Source organism: Danio aesculapii, chromosome 14 (genome assembly GCF_903798145.1).
Source record: "Danio aesculapii chromosome 14, fDanAes4.1, whole genome shotgun sequence".
NCBI lineage: Eukaryota > Metazoa > Chordata > Actinopteri > Cypriniformes > Danionidae > Danio > Danio aesculapii.
Genome location: NC_079448.1, coordinates 32,392,988 through 32,413,328, shown reverse-complemented (window position 1 = coordinate 32,413,328; position 20,341 = coordinate 32,392,988). Strand labels below are relative to the sequence as shown.

Below are 20,341 nucleotides of genomic sequence, written 5' to 3'. Positions count from 1 at the left end.
TATTATTATAGTTTTAGATAGATGATTATTGGTTTATTGTGTGTAGATCTTATCTATTAGAGCATATTATTTTGTATGAGTAATTCTCTAGTAATGCTTGCTGTTCAAAATATGCTTTATTTAAAGGCAAACTAAAAGCAAGGCAATACCGATTCATAATACATTGAATATGACGTCTTTCATGGCAACTTGGCATGCCTACGATTGTAAGATCAAATCTGCAAGTCTGCATTTTTGGAACTGTGTTTGTAATTTGAAGTATTATATTGTTTCAAAAATAATAATAATAATAAAAAAAATAATAATAATAATATATATATATATATATATATATATATATATATATATATATATATATATATATATATATATATGTATGTATATATACATACACACACACACACACATATATATATATATATATATATATATATATATATATATATATATATATATATATATGTATGTGTGTGTGTGTATGTATATATATGTATATATATATATATATATATATATATATATATATATATATATATATATATATATATATATATATATATATATATACACACACACACATATATATATATATACATATATATATATATATATATATATATATATATATATATATATATATATATATATATATATATATATATATATATATATATATATATACATATATATATATATATATATATATATATATATATATAAAATACACACATAAATATATACATATTTGTGTGTGTATACATATACATATATATGTTTGATTTGATTTTTATTTATTTTTATGTTTGTATTATTTGGGTTTTTACCAAAATCTGGCTGAATTCCATGCCAATAGCTCCATTACAAATATTATTCCCAGGAAAAAACATGACTTGTTCAATACTTATTTTCCCTGTTGTATATAGACAACATATTTTTAGCAAATTTTTAAGAAACATAAATATCTAGACATCAAAAGCTGCCAGAGCACAGATCAATGACCCATAATGCAATTGGAATGCAAAAAAAAAAATAATAATAAAATAAAAAAATGTAAAAAGCTTTTAAAATATAGAAAGGATTAAAAATTGGATTCTTGCAAGATTATCTGTCACTTCTCTAATATAACAGCTTTTTTTCTTGTGTAGACTATAAAAATAGATCAAACCAAATCTAATGATTAAGAGTAACAAACTTCTTTCCCACAAAAGCAGTGAGGTCTCTTTTTATTGACACCATCTTATGTCCTGCACACCCGTAAAACGTTTTTTTTTTTTTTGACCAAATGTTGTAGGCTTGCCTTTAATAGACTATGGTCTGTTCTGAAACAGATGAGGTGTTTGGCACTGTGACTTTGCAGTTAGAAACTACTGGATTTATCAGGCCAAAAGCAAGAGCAGGATTACCTGCAGTCCAGCAGAGGGCATTAGTGAATCTCAGAACAGGGCTCACAATCTAAAACACCAAAGGGGGAGTGTGCAGATGGGCAGGGGAAATTCCTATTTTTCACAGAGTATGGAGCTGATTATGGTGTAAACGGAACAGACGAAGCGGACGAAGAGCTCCTGTGCTGCTCTCAGGCCTCCAGAGCTGCAAAAACAGCCTGTGACCATTGCTGGAAAACTCCATCAGAGCCATCATGAAATTCTGGCTCTTCTTTACGCTGGCTCTGCTCTGGCTGGAGGTCCAAAACGGTAAGCAGAACTCCTTTTGTTTCTTCTGGCATGTTATTCTTCCTTCAAGACATTGAATTTTGTCAAAGAACATCACTGTTCACTTACTCTAACCGAGAGATGTTATGGATGAAAGTGTGCCAGTGGTGCCAACAGAAGCCAAAAATCCAGCGCAGAAAGGGGGGGGGGGGGGTCAAATCAGTGAGCAGTTTTATATTAAAAGAAAGAATTTAACCAGTAGCAACAAATCAGCTATTGGCTTTTCATCCAAACATGAACAAGAAATCAGAAAAGACTCTTGCATGTCTCATAATTGAATTTACAATGAAATTATATTTCAGCGAACCTCAATGTTTTTGCAAAGACAACAAGAAAGGCATATTTTCTGCATTGCTGTTTGTACAGCTGTGAGCTCAACTGTAGAGAGTAGATTTCCAGATGGCAAAGCCCACTTGTGCTGGCTCTCTTTCACTCTTTTCTTTAGCTTGTGTTAGGAGTCATAGAAGTTATCATTTGTCAGTTAAAACATCTAAAATGTGGAAAAAAGCCAAACCTGTAACTTTTGTTAGGGATTTTCTGCCACCAAGTGGAAAAACACAATGTTCAGATTTCGTCCTCCTAGTGAAATTATGTAGGAAAGTGTCTGACATTAAATCACTGCCCCTTATCTACAAAAATACTACAGAATGCCTGTTTTTCCAAACTTTTTCAGTTTTTATTCCTTCTTGTTCTACAAAAAAAAAAAAAAAAAAAAGAAAATTGACAGTTTGGGAAAAAGATTAGAGGATGAGTAAATGGTGACTTTATTTTTGGGTGAACTGTCTCTTTAATAATGGTTCCAATGGCCTTTCTGAATGTGCTTCTATATAGTTGTGCATGTAACACTACCAGTCTTCCATCCTAATGTGAAGCAAAGCTTTCAAAGTTTCTTAAAAAAAAAAAAATAATAATTATATATATATATATATATATATATATATATATATATATATATATATATATATATATATATATATATATATATATATATATATATATATATATATATCCCAAATACAAATTAGATGCATTTCCATCGAGTTCAAGAAATCAAAACTAACCATATGATTTTGTTAGCTCAAATTGCTAGTTTTGTGGTTAATAATGTGCATATCATTAAGAAAACAAGAAAAATGTTTGCCCTTCTAATCTTTAATTGAAATCTGAAAATGCACTTCTTGTTTGTTTTCAGTTAATTTATCAGATGATGTAATTTTGAGGTAATGGCGTGGCTAACGCTGCTCCAACTGTCAGTTTTGACAACAAACAGAAATGGTGAGCAGGAGGAGTCTGTTAGGTTGTAATAACTCTTCTAAAACTCCTTCCCCAATCTTTCTGAATGAAATGCCTACTTGACTAGATCCATTCAGCCTTCAGTAGAAACAAGCCAAGCCCACTGTTATCTCATTTAAAATTCTGTTTCTCTAGGAACTTTGTAACATTACAAAAAGAATAATGATCGCAGCTTCCAGTGCACAGGGACTTTAAAGCAGTTCACTGTAGTATTGGTAACCTAGCAACCAACAGTAAACCAAACAAACATAATAGACCCTTTTCACATTTCCGGGTTTCTTAGTAGTGGAAGGTGTCATAATAAACTTAGAGCGCATTGAATTGTAGAATACAACAAATAATTTTTTTACAATCTAAAACAATACAAGAAAAACTCCACGATGGTTTATCAGGACTTTCAGAGAAAGTAAAAAATTGTGTGAGACTCATGACAGCACCCAGAGGAGAGGATAACGTCAAATTTACTCTCTGCTCCAGAGACGCTGCATTACAAACACTTTGCATAAGCGGTGATTGGAGTTTTTGTAATTTGACGCAAAGATGATATAATACATTCATAAATGAATATAAATGTACATATATAATTTATTTATTTATTTTTTAAATAAAATCAAAATATTAAAAACTTTCAAGAATTTAAGTTTATGATGACCATTAAACATGTCATAACTGTCTTCTGAAAAGGGTCCATAGAGACAGCCTCATGAGTAGGCCCACACGGAATCTGCGCGCGCAGAATTACGCAGATTTTTTGTCCATCATTGAGTCTATGTATTTACTGGTGTAAATTTATATTAACTCAGTTTTTCAATTCATTTCACTAATATTATTGTGATATAATAATAGTAATATTAAAATGTTCATATTATTTGTTTACAATACAGATTGTAAAGTAATATTTTCTGTCTTTTAGTAGATGTATTATATCAGAGACTTGCTTTGTTTACCACTTAAGTGAATCTAATTGGATTTGCATTGTAAACATTCAATCAAAGTTAAACATTTTATATTTTTTATTTCATATATTAAGCTTTTAGTTATGATACTAAATCATTCCACGTAAATCTGTAATTTTTTTTTTGCAAAATTTGCAAAATAATTTCCACATGGGTATAATGAGTTTATTTGGCAAATGCATTTCCATCTTCCATTATTCACATGAAACCTTTTTCAGCATAAAAACGTTTTTTTTTTTTTCCAAATTAAGTGATTTTTTTTTTGTATTTTTTGGGGGAAATTTTGTCTTTATCACTTGTTCTCATGCGATACTCCAAAATGTAAATTAACATGGGGTGATGAAAACCCAGCTATAGCCTTTAACTCTGTTCACAGATAACAGATTTGTGTGATTAGACTTATTTACAGACATAATAACAAAAGAGCTTAATTAATAAAAACACATTTAATGGAACTAAACAGCTAGGTGACAGACTTTGCATTTAAAGACACATGCACAAAATTTGTGTGTTATTGCTCACACTCAAATAGGAGCAAATTTGACAATCTAATAAATACTATGCACGTATTTTAAGCTGAAACATCACAGACATTCTGGGGACATAAGTGATTTATTTAACATATTATTGGGGACATATTGTGACCCATTCAGAGAGAAACGAAACATTTTTCTACTCACATATGACAGGAATGAAGTGAATGTTATTGCTCCCCACCCAACAACATATGCTGGAGATCAGAAAGACTCAGTTTTGGTTTCTGCAGGTGTGTGTCAGCAGGTCAAGCGTAAGAAAGAGGCCGGAGAGAACCGCATTAAAGCAGGAAGAAAAAGGGTAAAGGTTCGCTACCCCAAAGTCAAAGAAAAGGACGCAGGAAGCAAAGGACAGTCTATTCTCACCCAAGTCCTTGATAAAGGTCGTTTTCTCAGATTGGGAGAGAGCCTGTCATTGAATCCAGGGAAAACACTGGAACTGAGATGCAAAGGAACAAAGATTGGCTGGGCTTATCCCTCTTATCTGGACACCTTTAATGACAACCGCCTCAGGTATTCTTCCATCCCACTTTATTTGAATAATTTAGTGTGCTTTTCATGATTACATAGTCAAACACAGTAAATACACTGCATGTGAAGAAATATTGGAATATTGAGAAAAAAACTGCAAGTGCAAATACATAACATTTTATTACATTGTGATCTTTTAGATTAGGTTGTTGTATATTGTACATTATAAGTAAATTTAGCAAGTTCGCTGGACATTTTCTATGTAGAAATCTCAAAATAGGTAATTGTGGATATATATATATATATATATATATATATATATATATATATATATATATATATATATATATATATATATATATAAAGGAAAAAAATAATGTCAGTTATAAATACAGTCAATATTGACAAGTATTATCATTTGATGCTAATTTTATTATCTTTTTTGATACGTTAAGCTATGTAAGCTCTAGCAGACATGTGAAATATATTTTATTCAATTTAAATTCAGTTTACAAAAAACAAAAACAAACAAACAAACCTACACTAAAGTTAGAAATAACGGAAAGTTCAACAATACTTAACACTAAGCACGCAAAATCTAATATTTTTGTCTTTAAAGTAATTCTAGCAATTCAAAGTATAGGAAAATTAAAGCAGCGTTTATATCAGTTAAAGGTTATTTCATTTTGAGGTAATAGTAGTATTTTATGGTTAGCTTCACTCCAGACTAAAAAATATTATTTTATGTAAAAGATATTATATGACTGAGGAAAAATTTTATTCATTCATTTATTTTCCTTCAGCTTAGTCCCTTTATTTATCAGGGGTCGCCACAGTGGAATGAACCGCCAACTTATCCAGCATTTGTTTTACGCAGAGAATGCCCTTCCAGCCACAACCCAGTACTGGGAAACACCCATACACTCATATTTACACACACACACACACAATATGGCCAATTTAGTTTATTCAATTTACCTATAGCGCATGTCTTTAAACTGTGGGAGAAACCAGAGAACCCAGAGGAAACCCACACAAGTTGACCTTACTTAGAAAAATTTAGGAAACCGATTGCTTTAAATTTCTAAGTAGTGTATTTATTTTAAGTGAGCTTCTGCACTGTTGACTCAAAATAATTAGTTGTGTTCACCTTTCTTATTTTCTTATGTTCACATTACTAAGAAAATAGTAGGAAACCGACTGCCTTAAAAATATCAAGTTAACCAAAACATTTAAGACACACACATAACATACACACAGTTTAGCTTACCAAATTCACCTATAGCGCATGTCTTTGCACTGTAGGGGAAACCGGAGCACGCGGAGGAAACCCACACGAACACAAGGAGAACATGCAAACTCCACAAAATGCCAACTGGCTCAGCCCGGGCTTGAACCAGCGACCTCCCATTATCCTATAATACATACTCTTTGCTATGGCCTATGCTCACTGTGTGAAACAACAAACAAGTTAGAATAACCTACGAGTAACTGCTTCAGATTTGAAAAGCCCTATTGATTGTGCGATTGCAGCATCAAGCAGAATGAACGCTACAGCCAGCTGATCCTGACGTCGCCCTCTGCTGCTGACACTGGAGAATACAGCTGCTGGGTTCTGCTCTGTGACGGACAGGAATGTGAGAAAGATGTAGACACCATCTCTGCCACTTACATATACTTCCAAGGTACATTATCCGCACAGATAACACAAATGCATCTATATGATCATTAAACTCTAAAGACATCTTTATGCTTCTCTTTGTATCCAGACAAAGATGAGCTGTTTGTCCCCTCTGCCATTCATTTTGAGATCATTTACCTGCGCCCTGACAAACCTGCCAGCATCCCTTGCCGGGTGACCAACCCCAAAATCAAAGTCTCGCTACACAGAGAAGTTCCTGCAGAGGAAATCGCTGTGGATGGGACTCAGATCTCCTACAATCCCATGAAAGGCTTTATCATCCGAAATCCCAGTCCAGAACATAAGGGAGCGTATTACTGCAAGGCCAACAGCACCACCAAAACCACTCCGCAAATATCCACTAAATACCAGCTGCTGTATGTGGAGGGTAAGAGAACATATATGTACAGTAGTGATGCTTATAAGATACTTTCTCAAAGATAATCAATGATATACGTTTAAATACAGATTCAGGCAAACTAACAGTGCTGGTACTGCTCGATCTCAGTGCCGCATTTGACACTGTCGATCACAGCATACTTCTGGATAGGCTGGAAAACTGGGTTGGGCTGTCTGGGACAGTCCTCAAATGGTTCAGATCTTACATTGAAGGGAGAGGTTACTATGTCAGTATAGGTGACCATAGATTGAGGTGGACACCCATGACATGTGGAGTCCCACAAGGCTCAATTCTGGCACCTCTCCCGTTCAACCTTTATATGCTCCCTCTGAGCCAAATAATGAGAAAGAACCAAATCTCCTACCACAGCTAAGCTAATGACACTCAGATCTACCTAGCCTTACTGCCTAATGACTACAGCCTTATTGACACCCTCTGCCAATGCATTGATGAAATTAACAATTGGATGTGCCAAAACTTTCTTCAGTTAAACAAAAAGAAAACTGAAGTGATTGCGTTTGGGAACAGAGATGAGGTTCTCAAGGTGAAAGCGTACCTTGGCTCTAAGGGTCAAACAACAAAAAATAAGGTCAAAAATCTTGGTGTGACTCTGGAGTCAGATATGAGTTTCAACAGTCATGTCAAAGCAGTAAGTAAATCAGCATTCTATCATACATTGCAATACATTGCAAGAACAAGATGCTTTGTTTACAGTGAAGACTTTCATGCTTTTATCAGCAGCAGGGTGGATTACTGTAACTGGCCTTCCCAAAAAGAGAATCAGATAATTCTCATCCAGCTCATCCAGAACACTGAGGCCAGGATTCTGACCAGAACCAGAAAATCAGAGCACATCACAGCTGTCCTCAGGTCTCTACACTGGCTTCCAGTTACATTCAGAATAGATTTTAAAGTATTATTACTGGTCTATAAATCACAAAATGGCTTAGGACCTCAATACATTACAGATATGCTGACTAAATACAAATCTAACAGATCACTCAGATCTTTAGGATATAAACTAGAAATTCCAAGAGTTCATTCAAAACAGGGTGAATCCACCTTCAGCTACTATGGCCACCCCGCTACTGGAATCAGCTTTCAGAAATGATCAGATGTGCTCCAACATTAGGCACGTTCAAATCAGGACTGAAAGCACATATGTTCAGCTGTGCCTTTACTGAATGAGCACTGTGCTACGTCCCACAGATCTCATTATTATGTCTTTCTTTTCTTTTCATTCTTTTACAACCTGTTTTTAACACATTTCAATCAGTTTTTAATCATTTTTATTTATTATTTGTTTTTATTTTCTTCTACTTGTCTCTTTTATTCTTGTTTATGTAAAGCACTTTGAATTGCCACTGTGTATGAAATGTGCCATATAAACTTGCCTATAACTGTCAGGATGCACATTTTGTGATGCATTTCCCCTTTTGCAGTACCTAGGGGTCCCCCTTTTGCGACTATTGAGGCTTCTTCAAACACAGTGAGCAGTGGAGATGTATTTAATGTTACCTGCACAGTGCTGGGTGAACCCGAGATGAATGTCAGCTTCAGCTGGAGGTATCCTGGTCAGGTGAGTATTGCATTATTACCAGTGTTGGAAAAAGTTACTTTAGAAAGTAATGCATTACAATATTGCGTTACTCGCTAAAAAGTAACTAGTTGCGTTACTTGGTTACTTTTTTTGGTAAGTAATGCGTTATGTTACTTTAGCATTTTCTGACCTGGCTGAGGCTTGATCTCTTTCAGAACTTGCAGGAGTTTCTTCTTCTTCTTCTTTTTTTAAATAAAGGAGCTCTGCAATTAGCAACACACTGTATAACCTTAATTTACCTAAAAAATAACACATAAAAAAATCAATGTAGGATATTATCCATAGCTGTAAATTTTAAAGCAATGCGTTTGCTATTTTTGTACTTTTTGTTTTATTAAAAAGTAAAATCACTGTCCAGTCAGATAATCCTCTTTTCCTTTTTCTCCATGTGTTCAAAATAATAAGAATATTTCCATCACAGAAATGTAAGGGCCTACCATTTTCATTTTTGTCTGTTCCTCCACTCTCTCATTGGGTCCGGGATTCAACGTTACTACGTTCATTTTAATTCAGCAATTAAATTTTAAAAAAGCTAATTAATTAAAATAAAAAGTAACTCAAATATTATTACTTAATTTTTAGAAGTAATGCGTTACTTAACTGATTACTAAAAAAGTAATATTATTACGTAAATCGCGTTACTTGTAATGTGTTACCCCAAACACTGATTATTACACATGAAAGGCTTTTGCACAGGTCTCAGTTCTTGGAAGGCCACAACTCTGTACAGTTTAGCTTTAACCTTAATTTGACACACCTGATCAAGCTAATTGAATCCTTGTTTAAAATCTTAAGGTATGTTGGAGCAAGGTCGGAACTAAACTGTGCAGGCCTGTGGTCCTCCAGAATTGCTGATTTTGACATCCCTGTATTATAGAAACTAGCCAACAGGCCATTCCCCCAAAAAGTAATCAGGCCATTTTCCTGGTTGAATTTCCACTTCACTAGGAGCTCTGAACCGACTTATTCCAGCCAACAGTGACATCAAGCGCAATAGTGGACAGGTTGCCAAAAATGTGTGAATGAATTTGTTCTGGCATCTGACATGCATTCACCCAGTAATTGAACATTTATGTCAAAGGAAGTTTCTCTTGTGGTGGGTTAGACCCTACAATGCAGTATTAGCTAATGTCCCCCCCCCCCAAAAAAAAGTTCCTATAACTAAAATAGTTCTGCCTAGCTCAATCTCACCAGGAAATTAAACAATTTTACTCATTGTCTCAAAAGTGGCCAATTTGTACAAATTTATTTTATTCATAAAAAAAGCACACAATTTTTTTAAAGGGCACCTAGGTTAGCCCTTTTTCATATTTAATATGAGTCTTTTGTTTCTCCAGAATGTGTCTGTAAAGTTTCATCTCAAAACCCCCATCAGATTTTTTATTATACCTTTTATGAGATTCTATATTATACATTTTTGCACCAGGAGGCTGTTTTGTTGTACTACACCTTTAAGGCTAGTCCTCCCCGGCCACCCTTTCTACGTGCCTTTTAGCGTGCCTTAATCTCATCCCTCGGCTGCATCAGACAACAAATACACTATACCTGTACATATGTCTGTCCAAACAGCTTGAAAAGTAGATTTTTCACCATAGGTACCCTTTACGGGAGGTAACCCTACCCCTAACAACACTTACACTTTGGGGGATGAGCAAATCGTACTAAAATGTAAAAATGAGATCATACAAATAATCCACCAAATCAAAACATTACGAATTGCCACGAGATTATGTTGTTTTGCCAATATTTCTAGAAATTACTGTATGAAAATATTTATAAAATCATATTATATTGAAAATTAATGTCTGCTGACAATTACAGTAAGAAATTACCTCATTCAAAGTAAATGAGCATAAAAGAAAATGACATTTGTGTGAATGTGCGTCTTTTCAGGACCAGAGGCCGGTGAACATTCAGGACTCCTGGAGGCTGATAAACCGCGGTGTGGGACACACCACACGCATCTCCCAGAGCGCCATGATTGTGGATGATGTTGAAACCATTGATTATGGAAAGTATATCTGCATTGCCAAGAATAAGAATGGAGAGACACTGGTGGCCACATCGGTGAAGCCACGTGACTAGGAAGAACAACATAGATTATATTCTGAGCTGAGCTGGACTCCATTCACATTTCAGGCTTTATGCTGCTTAATAAAATCATTATGAAAAAAACATGCATCGTCTATATGAAATGAAGTGCTTCTTTTAAACGAAGACATAACAATGAGAAAGGTTAATGCTAACTTCTTGTTTGATGGTAAAGTCAACAGTTTATCTATCTATCTATCTATCTATCTATCTATCTATCTATCTATCTATGTGAATCAGGTTCAGCGCTTTTTGTCTTCTTTAAAATGGAAGGTGTTAAGGTTTATTTGCATATTTTTACATGCATGAAATATGTCTGAAGAGCATGAAGGCTTTGTGCTCCGCACTAATGGACTCCGTATGTGGAATGTGCAGAGGGAGCCCAGTGCTTATTTTGGTTCAGTGTGACACATTCAAAGTATGTTTCTCTAGTTCTCGCTGAGATGCCTGTTATTGAATTAAGAAATCAAGAATATATTGGAATGTAATTCACAATCAAGAGAACAGATCAGAATCAAACTGGCAGTCAATTTTGCTCGCCATTTGTTATAGTGATTTACATGCAAACATAGACTACCTAGAAGAAGATAAAGCAGTGCAGTAAAAAAAAAAAAAAAAAACAGCAGAGCACAATACCTACAGTAAGTGTATACCGTTTCGCTGCAGAGTCTCTTAAAGGGATAGTACCCTCCCCCTAATTTACAAACTATTTCCTGCAGGACTGTATAATTGCTTTCTAATCAGGATAAATCAATCTCCAGAAAATACTATAAAGTAAAAGGGCCAACCTAAATGGCAGCCTAACCCTTACAGTCTTCCTCAGAGACTTACTTTGACATGAGGTAAAATTTTGTTCAAAGCTCTTGCTTTGCCACAGTTGGGCAAACAGACACCCATCTAAAAGCTAAAATTGGACAGCCTTGTGGACTTAATGGGTACTTGTATGAGCTAGCCATTGTAAATGAGAAGACCAGGACCAACGTCCTGTCGAATTTAGCTCCAATTCACTTGTCTAGAAGATCTTGGTGAGCCTGAAGATCGTCATTCTGGTTCAGGTTCGTTCAATTAGTGTTGAGGTTAGCAGGTTAGAGGCCTTGCAGGGTTTAGCACATGAGCCACTCAGAAGAGAATGCAGCCCTTGTTCAGTAGAAAATCAATAAATGTATTTTTTTTAAAGGCAACATGGTGGCTCTGTGGTTAGCACTGTCACTTCACAGCAAGAGCGTCACTGGTTCAAGTCCTGGCTGGGCCAGTTGGTGTTTCTGTGTGAAGTTTGCATGTTCTCCCCGTGTTCACGTGTTTCCTACTGGTGCTCCGGTTTCCCCCAGTCCAAAGACAGGCGGTACAGGTGAATTAGATAACCGCCAACTTATCCAGCAAATGTATTACGCAGCGGATGCCCTTCCAGCTGCAACCCATCACTGGGAAACACCCATACACACTCATTCACATACATACATACCTACATACATACATACATGCATACATGCATACATGCACACACACACACACAATTTAGCTTACCCAAGTCACCTATACCACATGCTTTTGGACTTGTGGGGGAAACTAGAGCGCCCAGTGAAAACCCATGTGAACACGGGGAAAACATACAAACTCCACACAGAATTGCCAACTAACCCAGCGGAGGCTTGAACCAACGACCTTCTTGCTGTGAGGCGAACGTGCTACTTACTGCACCATCGTGCAACCCAATTTAAAATTAAACAAAAATTAGTTTGGTCTTCTGCATAACAAAGAAATGCACACAAAATTTGGAGCAGCAGGAGCAGTAAATAATGACTAAAATCCCCAGTCAATTTCAAGTATGGGTAAAACTAGACGAAGACTCACACTTCACCTTCCTTTCCTATTAAAAACACAAAAAATACAAATGGGAAAAATGTACATTTTTTATTATATGCATATTTTTAATAGTTTCAGTTTCACGCCAACATCCACGCAAACAACTTAGAAATGCATACCAAAACCAAACCAAAAAACCCTGCAACTTCTTATGCATTTTAAACTCTTTGTCACTAGCTTGAACATAAAGCTGCAGTGGAGGGTTTCAAACAGAGAGGGGTGCTCCTGAGGCCACTGGAACATGCTCAGTCAATCACATTGGTCTCATGATCAGACATAAATATAGAAATAAAGACAAATGAACACTCAAATCTGTCCCCTAGGGCTCAATCATACTGAATAATATACAAAACCCGTATTCAAGAAAGTAGTGAAAAAACTCGCAGATTCCCAATAGTCACAGCGCTGCCTAATGGCATGCCATTTCAATATCAAGCACTCGTACGTTTCCAGCATACCATTACGATTAGACTGCATCTCTGATTGCCAAGAAAGTGAGGAAGAGAGATAATTCAACCCTTACGCAGGCATTAATCAAAACATTCAACTATTAGTAATTCATTCTGCATCATTCATTGTATGAAGTTTCTCATAGGCATATGAGAGATATGATATGAGCACATCTGTGGTGAAGCATGCACCTGGATGAAGCTCACCTTGTTCATAAAACGTGTGATGATATATAAAAAAATACCATTTTCAAACAACAACAACAAAAAATTAAAGGCATGATATAAACACGACAAAAAAGGTTGCATAAGGTTTTGAGAACACCTGGTGGAGATCAGTGAATATCTTTCCGTTTGAGTAAATAGTAACAGTCAGTTTATGGCATGAGTTGATCTATGAAGTGCTTCTTTAGAAAAGTTCGTCTGAGGTCCTATGTGAAATAAAGGGATACCAAACGCTAGACAAGCAGCAGCAACAGCAGCATCTGGGAAATGTCCACTGGCCAACTGGCATTTGGGCATTTGTCCCAGAGCAAAAGATAAATCCAGGTACACGTCTGGTAGAAAAGCTTCATTGGTTGACAAAGGCCTCAATCATGGTATCAGATGCCAGTACTCTACAGAGAGCAGGTTAAAGTCTGGAACTTCAGGGGGGAAACAATCCAGAAACAAAAAGCACAAATTAGAGAGAAACTTTCAATAAGCCCTGAGATATTCCTCTTTCCTCCATAGACGTGAAAGGCAAAAGTACGAGGGTGGCCTCATTGGTAAGTGCTTCTGTGCAATACTGTCTTCAGTTTTCAATCTGTACAAGGGTTCATTCCATTTTGAGAGCCACTCATATGGTCCAGACCTTCAGCATGCGGGAAGTGCTCTGTCCTGTATTAAAGTGCTTCCTGGAAGCTGAAGGCCATTGTTATCTTGGCGAGACTGGAGGGCTGGAGAACATCCCAGAGGTTCTTGGTGACTGGAGATTTAGGGACGGGGAAGGGGAGATCTTGCGGGGGCTACTCAGATCACCATTGTGAAGCTTCCAGAGCAGTTCTTCGTTCTCCATTGACAGACGTTTGTTCACTTTGGACTCCTTCTGGAGGGATTCCTGTAAAACTGCCTGCTCTGTGGACAGTTGTCTGAAACGAAACAAGGCAGTGCTCTGGTTATCTTTTTTTTTTTGGCCATTTTTGCCTTAAAGATAGTAGACAAGCAAATTGGGAGAGAGGGGAGCAGGATTGGGAAGGATCCCCATGGAAGGATTGGAAGTTGGGTTGCACTCACTATAGTTCACAGTACAGATAATACATATGCTGGCCCTGACAGGACTCTGGCCATCTTAATTAGAGTAGTCAACATCATTACTGCACAAGATGAAAGAATAGAAGGTCTCTCAGTAAAAAGCTTTGATGCAATGAACATGCAACTTTTCTGTTGCCACAAACAGTAATCAGAATAATTAACAATTAATTAACAAAGCATAGCGAGAAGACATTCTGCAGAATTTCTCTGATATTCAGGCTCCATACTGCAAATGGCAGAGGCTTTGCTTTGGTACATGTCTAACTTACTGAATCCCACTGGGGAAAACACCCAAACGTTAAGGCGTAGACACACCAAGCTGACAGTCGGCCATATGGCATTGACCGCTCTTCGGTCATCGTCTGTCAGGCTAGTTTGTTTAGTGTATTCAAAACATTGCTTGTCGTCAAGCTTACATCAGAGGTTGACTGATTCAGAAAGTAGAATCAGCAGTGGTCATTGGTGAAAGAGCCCTCTGATTGGCTGTTCAACTCCAAATCAGAGTGCAAGAACAAAAAACTGAAGTAACGAAGCTAACAATGCAAGTCAAGACCACAACACAAAGGAGACAGCTATTATTTTGTCGCATTTCTTAAATATTTGTAAATTATATGGATTATCAGATTAACAAACATAATTAGAAGTGTAAATCCTATTGTGAGTGAGAAGCACTGTATAAAAAATAGTATGCCAATGCTGCTTTGTTTATGGTTTGTATATGTGCAGCACTAGCTCTGGTTTTCCTTTGTGAAACAACTATACTGACTATAGGTAAACCTGCAGGTATGGAAAGATAGATCCTCTCAATCATGCGCAGAATGTATGTTCTTGTTTCAGTCAGCTATTATCCGTTTGGTGTGCACAGCATTTTAGTCCAGACAGGACTAGAGCAGCCAAAACAAGACATCAACACTGTCGTTGCTGCTAGTTTTTTGACATCCCGAGCTTTAGAAGTTAAATGGCCAGATTGAGCAAAATCAATTCAATAATGTCAACCAACTGAATTGATTGAGCATGTGAAGATGAAAATGTTAAATAGTCAATTCACCTCCAAATGACAACAATTTAAATATACTTATTTAATTAAAAGCAAAGATTGTAATGTTACGTTGTAATGTAAAGTTATGATTCTCATCCTTGTTGATCACTTTGTTAAAGCATTACAAGACAATAACCAAAGACTTTAGGGAAAAATACTTGTAGAAATGGCATTACTAAAGAAGCGGATGGGCACTAATGAACATTTGTATACACTGCAGAGAGTTCCATTATCACCACCACAGTGGAAAGTATCCAAGCTGAAATGTATCCATGCTGACTAGCCTGGATCGGGACAGATTGGAATGGTTAAAGGGCAACGAACCCCCGTCTAAGCAGGGTGTTTTCACATCTCTAGTTTGAAAAAAGTCTGGAAAGTGGGTGTGTCCAGCTCTGTTTAGGCGGGAGTGATGGGGGAGGGAAAGAGGGAAGGTTTTGCATAAAATTGGGAGTTACCGTTTGGGCACACGCTGATTTTCACAGAGGTAAAACAAACACAGACGCAGGGGAGAAAGACAATGACTGTGTTTACATGGACAACCGTAATCGAATTATTTGCCAAAATATAAATATTTCGACTTTAACTGCAGTTTGGCATTTTCACTTTCATTCAAGAACAATTCATGCATGCCCCCAATGTGACAAACGGGATATTGTATGCGAGGAACTGCTGGAAGAGTGTAGTTTTAATGGAATGTTTGATACTGCACTGCGAATGGGAGAAAAAAAAAACCTTCACATTTCTCGGTAACTTAGATGCCCTTGGTAGGTAGCATCAGAAAGCTGTGTGTGTATAGACTATCCTGTCACAAAATGCAGCAAAAATCCTACACGACGGTAATAGTTTGATTAAGGTGTTTACATTCGGAGAGCAGCATTTACAGAGGATCTTTCAGTCTATAATATCGTACTATAATATTGCAGTGGTATTAACGTACTGTTAACATAGTAACTAAATCATTTTGACTAAGGTATGTCTTTAAAAATGGAAAAAGTACTGCTGACGATACAAACTAACTTTGCTATCTGAATAAACAAACAAAGAACACCGATCACATGCACCTACCAAATATGTAGAGACCGAACAATCAACACCACCTGGAGCAGTGTCTTTTTTAAAAGGAGACGAGCGGCAAATGCAGATTTCGCCATTTCCAGATGCGAAAAGCTCTCGGGTAAAAAAAAATGTTACTTGCAAACGTATTTGTCACGTCTCAAGAGCATTATAATCCACACGTGAGTTTAGCTGCGCTCTCATAGCGAGGAAATTAAAACAAAACCTTTGCTACAGCACATTTATAAACAAAACACAGACGACACATGCACGCAAGGATCTAATCGCCATGATGTAGCTTCAAAAACTCGTTTCAAACCGGAAGAGCGAACTTGCTCAAAATAAAGCAAAAACAACCCTATTTTCACTTCCTTTGCTAAAACACTATTAGGACACATATTTCACAGTGTGGGACACATATATGACTGTCAACATCTCAAAAAACCTGTTTTGGTGTTTCATGACCCTTTAAGCAAAGAGAACCATTCAGCCTATAGTGGAAAAGCAGCTTATGTGAACAAATTAGAGTTGCATCAGAATACTGAATGATATTTCTATCACAAGTCAATGAAGTTTATTTACTTTACCTAGACAAAGCAGCATGTCTGTCCATTCTGGCTTTGAGGTCTTCGTTTTCCTGTTGCAGCTTCTTAAGACATTCATCAAGCTTCACGTTCCTCTCCATCTAAGAATAAATCAAAGTCTTAGCTAACGTTTTTCCTGCACAGGTACTGAAGGAGCATGCAAACATGATCACCTCTTTACTGTTCATTTACAAAATGGAAAATGTCTTTATGCAAAACATGACTGAACTCACCAGTTTGTCGATCTGCATGAGTTTCTTGTCCTGTTCGTGGATCTGTTTGTTTTTGATATCCAGCACTACTTTAAGGCTTTCGAGCTCCTGCTCCAAATAAAGGGTGTGGGAGTCCTTTTTAAATAAAACAACAAGAAAGAGAGATCAGGGATAGATATATACTGACAATCCTAATCTATCCTGTAATTATAATGTTTTTTATGTTTACATTTTTGGGGGTTTTATATAATAAACAATGGGTTAAGTTAGGACACTTTTGTACACTTTTTGGTAGAGTTAGATTAAAATCAGTTAAATAATGTGTACAATATTAAAAATTCTTTGTAAAAATCGTATCATTCCTCTATTTCTAAGCATATGATACATGCAGTGTAGTTATTACGTGACCCTTCCAAACCTAGGCTATGCATTTCTAAAATATGTTGATTAGTCATACATGACCATTACTTCAGTACAATCAGCAATACAGTGAATTTTAAAATGGTAATTTTGCTTTTTATTCCTCTGAAGTCAAAGTCTCATAAGAATTTTTTTTGTTAAAGGTTTTTCTATTTGTTTTTTGCTTTATACAGAGCAAACAAAAAAACTAACAACACACCTTTCACAGAACACCAGATCTAGGAACAATATACGATCAAATGTCCATAGAGAAAATAAAATACATGACATGAAAATATGACACTAGTTCCTTTTTTTCTCATGTTGTGTGCGTCCATTTCTATCACAAGAGTGATGAAAGGTTGCCAGACCCTTTGATAGTGTGCCTTATTTTCTTTAACTTAAGATGAAGATAAGACTTCCTTATTCAGTGATTATGTGTTGGTGGAATAGGGTCTTTCCATTTAAACAATATCAGTCTTCTAGCCAGAAGAGAACCAAAGGCTAACATTTTAATTTGTCTTATGTTAAGAGGAGCGTTCTCAGGGGCCACCCCGAACAACACGAGAAATGGTGATGGCACTACTACCACCCCATATGCCCCAGAAAAGGTCTCAAAATACTAATCCAGTACATGTAAAGCTTTGGACATGTGCAGCAGAGTAGAATTTTGAATTGTATTACAGCATGTCTGAAGCATATGGATGAGAAAATTCCTTGTATTATTTTGTGCCAAATTTAATCTGAGATTGGTTCATCTAAATCGGTCTCCCAAGTATTTTTAAGTAAGTCTAAGAATGCTAAATCATGCATGTCGAGTAATTCATAAATCTTGCTTATAGTCTGCTTTTTGAATCATAAGATGGTATCATAAGAATCTTAAAATATATATATAAATTAGGTAATAGTAAAATAGTAAAAACATAGAGATTTTGAGCACAATAACATCATTATTATTATAACATTAATGTTAACACTTTGAAAACAACTTTTTTTTCCTGTCATAATCAATTCATTGCATCATTATTTAATAAAAGTATTAATTTTTTTATTTCTTGAAAAAAAAAAATCTTACTGACCCAAAGTGTGCAAACAACGTGTAAACGAGCATAAAATCGCATAAATTGCTGGGTCATGTGTTAAAGTTTTTAAATAAAAGCATCTGCAAAATACATGAATGTAAGAGATTGCACAGGACCAAAAGCGCCCCGAGCTGAAAAAACAGAAATGAACTTTGCTTGTGGTGCATTTTGTACCTATTTATAGGGTAGGATCTGGCAGGGTTGTTATCAAAAACTCATGAAAGGATTTTCAGAATGTTAAGAGTTCCAGGATCTCCTTATCCCTGATTGGTAAGACCAGTCTAATATTAACCCTCCATTACTATCAGCGCCACTAAGTTGAGTCTGAGCTAAAAAGAGGTGTTAACATGTAGTACCTGTGTTTTCTCAGCAAGCTCCATCCTTCGCTTTACCTCAGCATTCAGTTTCTCTTTGAGGCTGTCGTTTTCTGTCATTAGATCCTGAATTTGATTCTGTTTGAGAAGAAACACACCGTTATCAATGTGTTACATTTCAACAGGAAAAATATGGAAACAAAATTAAACAGGGAACACCTATATTGGGAGAGGTATACTTTAAATAATTCTTACAGTTAACGTGTCTTCTGATTCTTTTAGTGTTTCATTGAGGTTTTGCATTTCCTTTTTATGGGACTGTTTGAATCCTGTTAAAAGGTCAGACAATATATCAGAGCACAAGTTGAAATGTTATTGCCTTTCAACACTGAAGTAACAGGTGCAATATTTGTATGCGCACACACACACACACACACACACAAACACACACCACACACACACACACACACACACACACCAAATGCTTAAATGTCCAAGCAATATTCCAACTTGACTACATTTATTATAACCTAACCCTTGCAAGAAAACAAGACTTTTTCAATTTAAACCTGTATGCCATCATCAAAAAACTTTATGCCATCATTATTTTTTTCACACTGGATGTTTCTTAAGAAACATTGTGTCAGATTAATCACATCTGGGCACACATTTCTAATCCCCCCCAATAATACAAAATCAAAACAAAAAACCATTTACCTTTAAAAGATTCTTCAAACTGCTGCTTAAGGTCGTCCACCTCCATTATATGGCTAGATTCCAGTTCTTTCTTCAAAACCTCATGTTTTGATCGAATCTCTTCCAGCTAGACAAGCAAAGGTAATGTTAATGTTAAATGATTTAGCAAATGTTTTATTGTTTTATTTCTTGATCAAGGAAGCAGATGGTATGTCCAAACACCTGTAAGGTCAGAGCTAATATCCAAGATTCAAAAAAAAGTAATGAAATCACAGCTTATGGGGAAAGTTTGCAAAAATTTCATGTTTAAGAACTAAAGACAATCTAAGATATTCTAAATTAAATATACTATATCCAATAAAAGGGAACCATGATAGACATAAAATGTGTAAAGACGTTTTATAAAGTTAAACTGTGCCAACAAGTCAAAACACACCAAAAAAATAAAACAAAACATGTTAATGATCTGTTAAAACAAGATAGCAACATGCTAGAACATGTTAACCTGCTAAAATACAAGCAATCTGCTTAAACAACAATTAACTAGGTAAACATATTAAGATGATGGACGTTAACAACATGTTAAAGCATGCTAGTAATCTTAAAGCATGCTAACAACGCTA

At 35.9% G+C, this 20,341-nt stretch overlaps 2 protein-coding genes across 5 annotated transcripts in view; one reads left to right on the top strand and one right to left on the bottom strand.

The window, feature by feature from the left end:
- Window positions 1-1,481: 1,481 nt before the first annotated feature.
- On the top strand, window positions 1,482-10,775 carry pdgfrl (platelet-derived growth factor receptor-like). Its single transcript, XM_056472822.1, has 6 exons — window positions 1,482-1,691; window positions 4,725-5,004; window positions 6,496-6,647; window positions 6,732-7,031; window positions 8,486-8,622; window positions 10,537-10,775. The coding sequence occupies exons 1-6, from the start codon at window positions 1,637-1,639 to the stop codon at window positions 10,726-10,728; spliced, it is 1,116 nt and encodes a 371-aa protein (XP_056328797.1). The 5' UTR covers window positions 1,482-1,636; the 3' UTR covers window positions 10,729-10,775.
- Window positions 10,776-12,630: 1,855 nt separating this feature from the next.
- mtus1a (microtubule associated tumor suppressor 1a) overlaps window positions 12,631-20,341 on the bottom strand; it is a 46,489-nt gene continuing 38,778 nt past the window's right edge. For all 4 annotated transcript variants that reach the window (XM_056472061.1, XM_056472059.1, XM_056472062.1 and 1 more), the window contains 6 exons: window positions 19,740-19,845; window positions 19,278-19,351; window positions 19,065-19,160; window positions 17,249-17,362; window positions 17,019-17,116; window positions 12,631-14,176 (listed from right to left, as the gene is read on the bottom strand). In XM_056472061.1, the coding sequence (XP_056328036.1) occupies window positions 13,963-14,176; window positions 17,019-17,116; window positions 17,249-17,362; window positions 19,065-19,160; window positions 19,278-19,351; window positions 19,740-19,845 (702 nt within the window). In that variant the 3' untranslated portion in view covers window positions 12,631-13,962. The remainder of the gene's footprint in view (window positions 14,177-17,018; window positions 17,117-17,248; window positions 17,363-19,064; window positions 19,161-19,277; window positions 19,352-19,739; window positions 19,846-20,341) is intronic.

Excerpts from the sequence above, each read along its gene's own strand:
- pdgfrl (XM_056472822.1), top strand. The coding sequence starts at position 1,637 with ATGAAATTCTGGCTCTTCTTTACGCTGGCTCTGCTCTGGCTGGAGGTC. Across the intron at positions 5,005-6,495 it reads TTTAATGACAACCGCCTCAG|CATCAAGCAGAATGAACGCT; the intron begins GTATTCTTCCAT and ends GTGCGATTGCAG. Across the intron at positions 6,648-6,731 it reads CACTTACATATACTTCCAAG|ACAAAGATGAGCTGTTTGTC; the intron begins GTACATTATCCG and ends CTTTGTATCCAG.